At 37.3% G+C, this 13,100-nt stretch overlaps 1 protein-coding gene across 1 annotated transcript in view; it reads left to right on the forward strand.

Annotated features, from left to right (window-relative positions):
- RBM33 (RNA binding motif protein 33) overlaps positions 1-13,100 on the forward strand; it is a 103,583-nt gene that overhangs the window by 16,993 nt on the left and 73,490 nt on the right. The window contains 4 exon segments of the mRNA XM_025896360.2: positions 632-708; positions 3,292-3,592; positions 4,731-4,841; positions 11,144-11,315. Coding sequence (XP_025752145.2) covers positions 632-708; positions 3,292-3,592; positions 4,731-4,841; positions 11,144-11,315 — 661 coding nt within the window.

Raw genomic sequence — 13,100 nt, forward strand, 5'->3', positions numbered from 1 at the left:
TATGGACACATATGGTGGGGTAAAAATACATTTCTCAGAAAGTTTTCCCTGAACTATTTATGCTAAACTTCCTTCTACTTAATCTCATCCCAATACTTCTAGATAAATCTACCTTTGTGTAACCTTTCTGCCTGTTACTTAAGGGGTTGGAAATGTTGGTTAGCAAATCTGCAGATACCTCTTCTGAGTGGGTAATTATTAAAAAAAAAATAAATGAAACAACTTTATATCCTTTTCTCCAGTCTGTATCTTTGCTCTCTAGAACTTAAAAGTAATTTCATGCATTTTCTTGTCTTGCTAATGCATCAATGTCACAAGGCCATGAACTAGAGCTTTTTTCCTTCCTGGTCTTAAGCAAGTTGTCATCTTTGGCTGTATTTGAGAATGGAGCAGTGAAAACTGTCGATAGACAGGCAAATTTGAGTTCTGTAAATTTCCATTAGACTACCAAGGATGTATTTTAAGATTTGTTGTCTTGTAGTTTTTTTCCTTATCAAATTAGGTCGTTTCCTTGAAGGTATGGTCTTATTCTGAGGTGTGATTTTCATAAAAAAATACTTAGTATTCAGAACTTTCAGTAGTTAAAAGTTTATATCTTTTATATTTATGATTGACTTTTTCTGAAACCTAGAATCAATCAGACTTGTCAGATGAAGAGCTGAATGACGATCTTCTGCAAAGTGACAATGAAGAGGAACAAGAATTTCGGTATTTCTTTCCTGAATCTTGTTTTGGATAACTCAAAGCTACTAATGGCTACTACTACTGATTACTGATAACTACTAAACTAAAGTTATTCTTACATGCTTAAAATGGTTTTGGTTTTTACTTAGCCAGTTACTTGGTGATGTATATCTAATGTACTCAGTAGCATTATTTGCATATCAATAACATTATTTTGGTTATTTCAATCTCAGAAATTTAACTCAAATCTATAAAAAGCTTATGAGAAGAAATGGTGTCATCTCCCATGCATATAGAATTCATTATAAACACTTACAGAGCTTTGCTGTTTGCAGCCTCAGTATTGTTGTGAGCTTCCTTCTCCTGTGAAGTCCTTTTCTGCCGTCTTTCTTTTAAAAATATCTTACCTTCTAAGACCCTAAGGAGGGGAATTGCACACTTGATGAGGCTTGATTTGTGGCTTAATTGTTTGTGTACAATTACACAGCAGAAAATTTGTAACAGAGTTTATAGTCTGGAGCAGGTACTTCCACAGAAGTTCACTGAGGATCCTGCCCTGTGAATACTCCCTGGTGATACAGCTCCACAGCTGAGTTATGGGCATCACAACTCAAAATGAGTGTCTTTTTACTTTTCAAGCTGGACTGATGCAGGGGGAAGATGCTTGTGATGCCAAAGTGATACAATACCACTGCTGCTTTTAATGGCCTGTGTGTTTTTCCAGCTTTTTCTTTACTTGTTGCATGCTGTGCAGGTCATGCCATCTGAAGGGGTATGAATGTATATATAACATGCATTGATATATTTATATCTCAGAGATCTCCTGTGCTTAACCTTAAGTAGTATAAGGAGTCCTGTCATTGTATTGGACTGATGGTGGTGTGATAAAATGCTCCAACCATCCAGCTGTCCATTGGCTGCTGTTTTCCTTCCTGCAGTAGTGAGGGTTGGACTATTCCCTTCAAAAGAGGGAATCCCTATTGGTTCTTTCTGTCACTTCACTGTATATCCTCTCTGAGACCCCTGGGCAGCAGGAGTGGCTATGTAACCACATGAGTGATAAGAAAGTATCTGAAGTGTGATAGTATTGCTCAGTGGAAGCAGGTTTCTGTAGACAAGTTTTGCATTTTTAGCAGTTTTATTGGCAGAGAGTGAGAGCCTTTCCCTTTTCCTTCTATTTCCATTCAACCTCATGCTTCTGTAGTTGGGAGGATAATGATAATCCTGCATAATGTCTTCATTTTTGTGTTAAATCTTCCCTGTCTTATAGATGCAAATAGCTCAGAGCTGCCTGGATCTTTTTCTCCCAAATGTAGGAAAATGGTGAATAATAGTGTTGCAGAATAATTCGAATTTAGTAGTAGAATGGCTAAGGCTTAGTAGGAGAGTAGGCCTAGAAAGCAGCACTCCAAAGTAGTAAGTTAGCAACCTTGTTTGTGAGCATGGAATGTGCTGAAGAGATAGCAACAACAATCAAAGGATTTAGTCAAGCATGTATATAATGATTTGTTACCTGGGATGTGGTAAGGGTCTGTTAATCAGTTTCTAGGGGTAAGACAGCTTAAGAAGATTTATGATTAGAGTAGATGATTATTAATTGTTATCAGTATGAAGTATGAGCTTGCTTGTAACTGTTTTGTTGTAGAAACTGCTATGAGCTTGTTTGTAACTGAATGTAACTGTTTTGCTGTGGAAACAGCATGTAAACTTGGTTGTGTATAAAAGCTGAACTGAGAATGGAAGTCTTTGGAATCCTGACTTGGGACGCTAGTCTTCAGGTTCCCGGGGCCCCGAATAAAGCACAGCATAAACCGGCACTCTGTTGGTTTGTGTTTTTATTTGTTACGGGCAACAATAGGACTGTTACTTAAAAAAAATAAAAATATCTTTATTTTCATTATACCCTGAACCCTGAAATCAAGAAGAGCTTCCCCCCCCTCTGCTTTTCTAACTTGTCTGCAGTTGGTTAGTTGCTTTTTTATGTGTTGATGGCACTAGCTGTTGTAAACAGTAAATTCTGAGCTTTGCTTTGCCTGCAGATTATAAATGTGTCAGTTTTTGTATTGATTGTTTTTTTCCAGTGTCTGTGCCAGTGGTGTTACTAAGTTAAGAGTGTCTCAGGCATTTAAATTACAGTTATTGACTATGTATTTTATATTAAGTAGAACATTAAATCTGTCATAAAAATGTAACTTTGAATTCAAGATAGTCAAGAATGAACAACATGAATGCATTTAGTAAAAAATATTTTACTAGAATATTCTGAAAGATTGGGAAAACAGATGCAGTTATAGCAATTTTGTGTATTTTTTGTTAGTCTTAGAATTAAAATTGAATCCAGTCTGCTTTGGTGACAAAGCAGGACTTTTGCCAGTTTGACCTGCTAAACCATCTGGTTCGTTTGATTCCCCTGGTCAAATAGCCTGCAGCTGGTGATAAGCTGCAGTACAGTATGCATTGTGAGAACATGGCATGCACTCAAATAGTGTATGGGGTATAATTCTGTCCACCAACTTAGAGAACTTATGTTTGTTGGCTTTGTTTTGCTAAATCTTTGCGGGTAGTTGACTGTTACACTCCAACCTCTGAATCCCTCCCATCCCACAGCTCTCCAGGTGTCACGGTGAGCCTCAGTGCCACATCTGGCATGCTGGCATCATATGAAATCTCTGAGTCCATCAATGATCCGTCACTAGAACATGAGTCTGAGTATGACCAAGGGGAAGATGAAATTGGTTATGACAAATCTGAAGCACCTGAAGAATATGCTTCAGAGTATGCAGAGGAAGGACATTATGAAGGCAATGATCCTGAGCTGACAGAAGACCAAATAGAATATGGGGAAGAGCCTGGAGAAGAAGATGAAGTGCTAGACCTTGAAATCAATGAACCCCTCGATGAATTTCCAGTGAGTTTCTTTCTATTGTATCTTCAAAGATAACACTGCTTTGCGTGCATAGGGTTTTAGACTGATTTAAAATCTGTTTGCCTCCCTAGGGAGGAGGGGAAATTAGACCTATTATCACTGTCTGCCAGTTTCTTTATCTAGGCTGTGACAAAGTTTGTGTTGACAGCTTGTTTGGCGGTAGGTAATGCTCCTTTGTCATGCGGGAAGGCAGTTGAGAATCATGACCTTGAGGATTGTATCCTTAAGGAAGAAAACAGCTTTGTGTGGTGGAGATACACTGCCAATTGTTAGAAGTACTTAATGCAAAAGCTTTTATCCAGGCTTTAGACAAGATCTGATAAAGTCCTTCGAAGGTGAAAAGATTATTGACCTGCTAAAGACATCTTTAAGGTGCTAATATCCCAAAGTGATTGATGTCCTGCTCGTTCATCCTTTTTGTAACTGAGAACTGTCTAAACCTGAATAAAGAGATTGGAGGTTAGTTCAGAAAATGTCACCTGCATAATTCAATATAATTTAAGCAGCGTATTAGAGAACATGCACTGGCTTTAATTGCCAGTGAAGTGATTTAATCTTAATTAAAACTGTATGTGATCAGTGAGGTGTTTTAAAATACAAGCAAACTTACTCAGGAAAGCTTTTACTCTTGTTTTATGTTCATAATTTTTCGGAGTTGAACCTGCTCATATGTAGGTGCTTGCAGAGTGTTTTAAGAATGTTTATATTCTTATGGGGTGAAATCTGATGTTAATGTATATGTGCATAGGTGCATGTTTTCTTTGGTAAGAAAGGACTGCAGTTTGCTTCATGAATTTGTAAATGGGGGATTGACCCCATTTAGATGTAGATGTATAGGAGAAGTTGGAGCAAACAGTATTAGGTGGTATCTTTATTATAACATTGGTATCTGAGTGAAAACTGCTTTAGTTTTGATGATATTGAAATTATGGTCTAGTTAAAAGCCCTGCTAATTATACTGTATATATGTCATATCACTTGTAATTGACAGTTCTGATAGAGACAATACTTTTTTCAAGTCTGGAAGTCGTAACAATGTAGTCAGACCCCACCTCTCCATGGGTTTGCAATTCTGTACAGTTTGCCTGTGTCTTTTCACCTTCATGTGTTATTGCTTTAGGATGAAGATTACATGCAATCATATAATGAGCAAGCAATGGAAGAACAAGGAGAATATACGGCTGATGAGGAGCTGGAAGAATCCCAGACAATGGCAAATGAATCAGAAGAGGTATGTTGTAAATTTAATGGAAACTTAACTAGTTCTTTTAGAGATTGATTTCATAGAATTGTACCTATTACAGAGTAAGAACTGATGCACTTTGCCAGTGTTGAATTATTGGTCATATTACTCTTTGTGTAAGATGAATTGTAATAGCATCTATATTGTCAGATACATCAGATGCCCTCTCTCCCCTGGGATGAAAACCATAAGGAATAGGCCAAAATGTGCATATTTAGTCTTGGCTTCAACATTAGTAACTTCAGAGGCCTGTTTGGGTAGGAGAATGACAGTAATACTGCATGCTGTGTGTTAAATCTCTAATAGCTGTGATGCCTCACTTTCCAGGTGGATCATTTGTGCCACTGGGAGTGTAAATACAGTTCTTGGGTATCCCCTTTTGAGGAGGAGTGTGAGCATGGAAAGTTCAGTATTTTAGAAGGGCAAAGGTTAGATTGTTTTTTTGAAAGGAGTTTTGTTGGGACTGAAGTTCCTGTGAAGTTTATTTTACTTCTTTACTTAGGAGAAAGAATGAGTTCCTTCATTTGCAAGGAGAAAGCTTATGCCAAAGACTGCCACATATACAGTCACTGATTATAGCCCAGAACAGAGGCATCATACCTGTTTTTAATTTGCAGCAAGTTTTTGATGGGGGATTTTTTTTCTTTCCCCAGCAGGAATCTGCTTTAATATTACTTTTATTCCAGTTCTTAATTAAATAGGGTTGAATGGATTACCTGCTGAGAAGTGTAGTCAGAGTGTGTTTCCTCTTTGGAGCTTTAACTCATCAGGAAATTAATTCCTCAAAGACACAGCAGTGTTACTCTATGAAGTTCTTACAAGTGGGTGTGCTGTGATGGTCTTGTTGTATCAAACCTATTTTGGTAAAACAACATTCCTTGGTAGGCAGAGATCTGCACTGAAAGGGGCCACCTGCGTTGTTCAGTCCTCCACTGTTGCAAGCATGACATCTTGTACCAAATAAACCTTAAAGTAGTTATTTGCTACTTCACTAGTATTAAATCTACTCTTTGAAAGAATTGTGTAATGTCTAAACACGTTTTGTTCATTCACTGGATTATATACACTTTCTTTTTGGCATTTTGGAAGTGGAGTGATGCTTTTGGGCTTTCTGCAGCTGCAGTCTGAGATGATGGACACAATGCACATCATGTAAAATTAAATACATAGCTGAGATTCACTGTCAAACTCATGACCTTAAAAAAGTACAGCTTCATTTTTAGAGTACAAACTAATGAGAATTCTGTAATAACGATGTTGTCTAAATTCATCCAATTCAGAATTAAATTCCTTTCATTCAAAAGATACCATTAATGAAAGTTTTTATTGTTTTTCTTAATAGATCTTTTACAGAATTTGTTCATCATATAATTTGAGCATTTTGGCCACATCTTTATTTGCTTACTCTATGTTCTGGCATTATTCTAATGGTTTGCAGATTACCACAGGTTTTTCTTCCCAAAACAGTAGCATCTTTTTATTCTGTTCTTATTTATTATGTAGCTTATTTACATTTGGCAGCAGGCTCATAATTGTACTCTCTAAATGAGAATATCACTAAGAGAGAGAACCTTTGTAGAGTATCCAATTCTTTTTATTGCAAGGTTAGATGCCACCTCCAACTCTGAAGAGTGTTCTTTATTTGAGTGTTATATAACAGTACTCTCCCTAAAATCTCAACATTTGTTACTTGTAAACAAGGCTAAAGTTGGCATTCTCCTGTAGAAAAGTGCAACACAAGAATGGAGCTGTAATGAGTGCAAAGAAGTAGCATTATTATCTCCTGACTGAAATTTGGCATGTGAACAACTGAGAGCGAGCTGACAGAAAAGAGTGTTTGGTGTTGTATTTTATGCAGTTCCCACATTAAAACCAAATAAAGCCTCTTATTAGATTGCATGAAGAAACTCTGTAAACCAAGAGAAAAACTGACTGGATGAGGAGTTGGAAAATAATGGGAGGAAACAAGTGAATTGAATATGGGAAGTTAGACACCTGTTAGGAGTGGCACTCAAGGTGGGAGCTGTGAGGAAAAGGCAGGTAAAGCTTGTGCTTGAAACAGTGCTTAGAACCTTGGATTTTAAATAAATAACACTCTCTGTGGAGCTTCCTTGAAAAATGTAGCAGTGGTTCAGAAAATATTTTTGTGTTCTTAAGGTACAAAGCAGAAACACTCAATACCCGGAAATTTCAACAGCAAATAGGTGTGGTAGAACGGTCACATGAGGCATCATGTCCTAAATATTTTTAGAGGAAAACTATCACTAATTACTTCTGTGAAATGTGAATGTGAAAATGAAATAAAAATAAACCCTCCTGAAATTAGAATTCGTGATTTCTTTGTTTTATATCAGAACTAATCTGTGAAGTGTATGATAGGGGATTTGTCATTGCATAAATTTAAACCGTGTCTTGGGTTATGCTGATAAGAAATGTAGAGGACTTTAATCAAGAAAACATTTCATGAAAATGTCCTACATACTGCTTTTCTTTTGATAGAGTACAGGCTTGGGGAAAAAAAGGCCAATGTTTCTGTCTGAATTGTTCCATCTGTGTGTAGCCAAAACTTCTGCATTTTAGTACTTTTGTTCAAGTTTGAAGACACTACTTGTCAGCCTGGAGGAAAGTGATGAAAAGAGTGCAAATCAAAGCAGCCAATTTTAAAACATATTTAAAGGCACTTAGGTTTATTATTTTAGTCCCATTTTTCATCTGTGGAGTTGAGATGCCCTTGGAATAGGTGTAACATCCCCTTATCTGCCCTCTTATCTCTTGATCCTCCCCTAGGACTGAGCAATTGCTACTGCTTCAGTGTTAGCCTCTAGTAGATGCCTCCACTGCCTATTTTCTGGCTACTTAATAAATCTTTGTTTCACCTTTGTAAAGTTTCTGGTTTAGCCTCTACAACATCTTATCAGTCTCTGCCACAAAGCTGTCCAGAACACTTGATAATCACTTTTGGGAGGATCATGCTGAGCAGTGTTTTTTCCTACTTTCCTTGGACTGTGTTTGCTACCACTGCTGCAGGTGCCTGGGGAGCTGTCTGGGCAGGAGCACTCACTCTTTCTCAGTAGTGGTTCATAGCCCAGCATGAGGAGTTCTGGTCAGTGACTGGGATTTATGGCATAATTATTTAATGAGGATGGCAGGAACCTCTGACCTTGTGGTAGAAGAAAGGTCGTTCTTTTTCTTTGTAAGGGTCAGCAAAGCTCTTTGGTGGCTTTGTGCAAGGTGTCAAAATGGGAAATGTAAAGCTCCCTTTGAGGAGAGCTGCCAGAAGCCTTGGCTGGCAGGTCCAGTCAAGTGACCTGAAGTGGCCATTCAGGGGCTGTGTATGTACATGCAGAGATATTCATGATTAGCAAGTATTAAAAGCAATCCTATAAGTACTAGTATGTCTTAATTCTGTGTCTGCAGTTGTGTCTTTTTGAAACATAAAATCCCTTTATATACTATAGTCTTGGCATAAGTGCTCATCCTGTTTGACTGGAAATTGGAAAAGCTCATCTAGAAGTCTTGCATGCTCCAACTGTTGGACAAATTGCAGGGGAAGAGTGTGTGCTCCTACACAGCTCAGCTAACCTTTCCTGGAGCTGTATGGAGAGAACATATGGTTGGCTGTCAGACATGTTTGTGTCTCCATTGCAACTAATACAAATCCCTCAATAACACGTGTAATCAGACTTGGACATGGGTCAGTTAGCATCCTCCAGCACTGCCTTTCCTTGGTGCCTTCTTTTTCATCCACTCCTTTGATTTTTCTTTTTCTTTTTTTTTTGTCTTTGATATTTAATGCTTGTAGGGCTGTTGTTTGTTAATAGCATGACATTATGCTGATGAATAAAGGGAATCAGACCCAGAAGGCTGCAGAATTGGTATAAGTGGCTAGAAACAGTATAGTGCTAGTCTAGAAGAGTTTGATAAATGTTTTTTATTGTTGTATAGGTAAGTAGTTGTCTTGTAGTCTGTTACAACTTGTATTCTTTTCTTTTTAGAATGGATTTTTTTTCCCCCAGAATAAGTAGTTGTCAAAAGGCAACAGTTTCCACAGGTATTTTCTGTAGCATTTCATTAAAACATAGCAGAACTTTTCAGGATTACACGGACTGCATAGTCCTGATTCTTTCTTATCAGACTTTCTAGTCCTGATTCTGAAGTCTGAGCTACACACAGAGCCTTGCACAAGTAAGTTTTGCACTCACAGATGAGATTACATGACTGAGACCAGTCTTTGGTTAATAAAAACTGTAATTCCAATAGAGCTTTTAATGGGCATGGACATAGAGAGTGGATATCTGGGGCTTATGCTTTAAAGTAAAACAGGAGGCTCAGTGTAGTGAGATCAATGTCTTGCAAAAGAGCTGCTCCAGTTCTGACTTCCAAATCCTGATCCTGAAGGGAAGGTTTCTAAAAACAAGCATTGATACAGTAAAATTATGGGGTTTGTGATACTTCAAACCATAGATTTAATAGAGATATTGCTACTCCTTTCTCTTCTGAGTCCCTCTTTTGAAAGTAAAATGCTAAGCCTGTCTTTCCCTCTTGTTTGTTTTTATTAAACCACCTTAGCATCTCTTTCCTTGCTAACATCCCTCCTCTGTTCCATGAGTCTCAACGGCCTGTCCTCAGAGGTGTTTTGATTATACATGGATATGTTAATCAGACCAATTGTGCTCAATATGGGTTTGCTTTTGAGGTTTACATCTCTTTCACTCTTGAAGTTTTGGGGCTTTTTGTCTGCTATTCTGTCTGGTTTAAGCTTTTTTTTTTTTTATAAAATTGTTACATAAAAACAAATACATTTGTGAAGTATAAGGCTTTGGCTGCTTCCTTAAAGCATTTTTGTGAGGTCAGAAAGTGTAGTGCTTGAATGTTTACTGGGAATGGATAAAATCATTTTGAGATAAGGGGATGATTAAATGAAAATAACTTGGGATCAGGAGTCCATTAAAGCCCAGGAATTAAGTACACAGATCATTTATTTACCAGACCAGAGTTATAGTAGCTTTGAGCTGGAGTTCATAAGGTGTGCTGTCTTTTAAAGCAGAAAGTGTCTTGCCAGATCATCCTGTTTCTGGTCTTGCTTCCCACGTTTTTTTTTTGTTATGGATGAAGTTGGGCTACTGGATAAGGAAATTTGCAGTCTCTTGCACAACTGATTCCATTAATTCTTTTTCTTGATTTGTGAGTTGATATGTGTCTGCCTGACTGTCACACTTGCTGTGCTTTTTTCATATAAATTTCGGCACTGATCTGGTTAATTTGAAGTTTAAACCATTTTTGCATGTTAGATTTCACTCATTTAGTAATTGGTCCTCAAGCAGCATAAAAGTTATAATGTATTTGGAGTCTTTGCATGGAGCCTACACATGCATTTTAATTCTAAGAAATGAGTAAATGGACTTGAACAAGAAATAACCAAATACACAGTAACAGAAAAATTTTATGGAAAATCATGCTGTCTTAGAACACTTCTAATTTTCAACTGCTGACATCAAATATAACTTATGTAACATTCTGAAACATTATTTTCATCAGGCCAGCACAGGGCAATGAAATGGATTTTTTTTCCTATTAATTTGAAGGAAAGGGATCCCTTTTTATTTGGGACATTATCTAAATAAATGTTCTCTATTATAGAGAAAACGGGAAAGGGAGTAGCATTCCAGAATACTGATTTAGTATTTTCAAATTTTATTCAATACCATTCTCCATTCTCTTCATCAATTGCTGAATTGAAAGTAGGAAATATTCAAGGAATAGAAAAAGTAAGGACAAGTACAGTTATGCATACCTAGAGGAATGCGATTGAGATGCATGGTTATCTGGTTTTTGTTGGTGTTTGTTAGGTTTTTTTAAACAACAAGCTACTGATATTTTCTAAAAAAAAATGAAAAAAAAAAAAAAAGACCCTGTTGGTTTACTGTTTGAAGTACTTGAAACTGGCAGTATCCCAGGTTTGTATCTTAGTGAATTCAGTGCTAAAATGTTAAGAAGTAGCTGCTAATCAGTTGGAGGTTCTAACTGGAGTTTCAATATTCCCTGAAACGTTGCAGCAAAATTTATTTTCTAACTAGATTTTACTTTATAATGTATTGTATAGTTCATATATTTCTATTTAAAAAAAAATTCACCAAGCTCTTAAATGTTCACTGAATTATGCATGAGCACAAAGTGTAATGCCAGCAAAATTTGTTCAAAAGGGCCTTTAAATAAAGATTTGCCTTTTGACACTGATCATGAGAAAATAGATTTTTCATGTTGTGTGTCCTTTGTATTTTGTGGTTTAGGCAGCGATTGGATCTCTGGAACTTCAAGAAGAAACAAAAGAAGAATCTGATGAAGAGGAGGATGATGATGAAGAGTCCGGACGATTACGGTTCAAAACGGAACGGAAAGAAGGAACAATAATTCGGCTCTCAGATGTGACAAGAGAAAGGAGAAACATTCCAGAAACTTTGGGTGAGGTTTTGTGGCAATGGACTGGTTTGCAGAGCTGTAACGAATGAAAGTAAAAGACAGGCTTGCCAAAACTTTTCTAAAAGAGTTTAATGGCAAAAGGTAGAACAATCACCTTCTAACTTAGACTGGCTTATATCCAAATTGTCCAAAGCCATATGTCGTGTCTTGTAGTGCGTGTGGTGTCTGTCTCCTTAGGAATAATGTTTAAACATATCATGTTTTGAAAATCATTGTTATATTTGTTCACTGGGACCTCTGTGGTGTCCTGAAAAGCTTTCCTGTCTTCAAGCAGCAGCTCTCTGATCTGTGCTTCACTATGTATTGTGCTGGAATACATTTTAAGGAATTTCTTTGGGTGATTTTCAGCTGATAAAACAGATCTTCTGACTTGTGTTCTGTTGTGAAATACCTACATGTTTGCTGTTTTCCCCCAGGAATATAAGCATGCTCTGAACCTGTTGTGTTCCTGCTCTTGGATTGGCCTAGAGAAAATGTAACTTGTTGGGGAGTGTGTTAGAAAACACGGAAACCCTTTTTTTCTGGATTCAGCTTTTCTAACGTGAAACAATCTGGATCTCTTAAAGCCCCTTAATCCTTTAGGCAGTGTCTAAAAGGGTATAATTTCTTCCTATTTGAGTAATAAAACGTGAGTGTGTTTGTTTCTAGGAACACTGCTTTATGTATCTAATGAATTTGCCACTGCTACTTCAAATCAGTAGATTTGGAGCTTTCTTGCAGTTGCTCTGTTTTAGTCTATAGGTAAAATCACTTTGGTTTATGACTTTGAGAGTTAACTAAAGATCTTTCATGTGCTCTGGGTATTCAGGTATATAGTACTGGTGTTGTGCCCACCCCACTGGGGATAACCTCTTCATGTTGGACTTAGAGTGGTGGCAATAATAATAAATAATAAGTAAAATTAAAATTAAGGTATTAGGAAGATGGGCAGAAATTAAGTTTTACTTCCAGTAAGATGTACCATTCTCATAGTTTTGCTACTGAACCAAAATATCAATTCAAACTATGGAGAAAAAGCCCTGATCTTTTGAAGAGAATCAAGATACACAAGAGAGGTGAACTGGTAATGAAGGCAAATTGTCAGGTACTGTTGCCTAATTGTTAGATACAACTGGGAGAAGATGTGTGTTATGATACTTTCAAGTTTTGGCAGACTGTAGGGATGGATTCTTCACCCAGAATCCTTTAAGAGGGTGCCATGCAGCCTGAACTTAGAAGCTGGGTGCTTCTGCTTTCTTTACAGATGAGTCAGTGCCTTTGCACAGCAAGGCATTTTGGAATTGCATTCCCAGAGCAGATACTAGAGTACTAGAACTCATCCTGATGAAATTTTCCTCTTACCTTAAAAGCTTTACTTTGCAAAGGATGCTAGTTCTAAGCATTTTTCTCGTGAATTGTATAACCTATTAATTCTTTAATCTGAATGCAAGGGATTTGGGCTTTTACTATGCCTGCAAAAAATTGAGAAGCCTTAATTCTGTAAAGAGGTGTTGTGGCTAAGAGGACTTGTTCATGAGCAGTGAGGAACCAGCTGCAGAGGAGGCTGAACTAGACCTTCACAGTGGTATTCTGTGTCATGCTGTGAGAGATGTCAGTGCTTGATTTTGAATCAAAGGTATTTCTCCTCTGTTGTTCATATTTAGCAAATAGCTGCTTTTACTTGCAATGTCAGGCAAAGCATGTATTAGGGCCTTTATTCAGCATTGTTTTAGCAGTCAGGAATTGATTCTGATTAGAGTAAGACTGAAGGGAACCCTGTAGAGGCAC

This window comes from Manacus vitellinus, unplaced genomic scaffold (genome assembly GCF_001715985.3).
Source record: "Manacus vitellinus isolate BGI_N305 unplaced genomic scaffold, ASM171598v3 scaffold_79_pilon, whole genome shotgun sequence".
In the NCBI taxonomy this organism is placed as follows: Eukaryota; Metazoa; Chordata; class Aves; order Passeriformes; family Pipridae; genus Manacus; species Manacus vitellinus.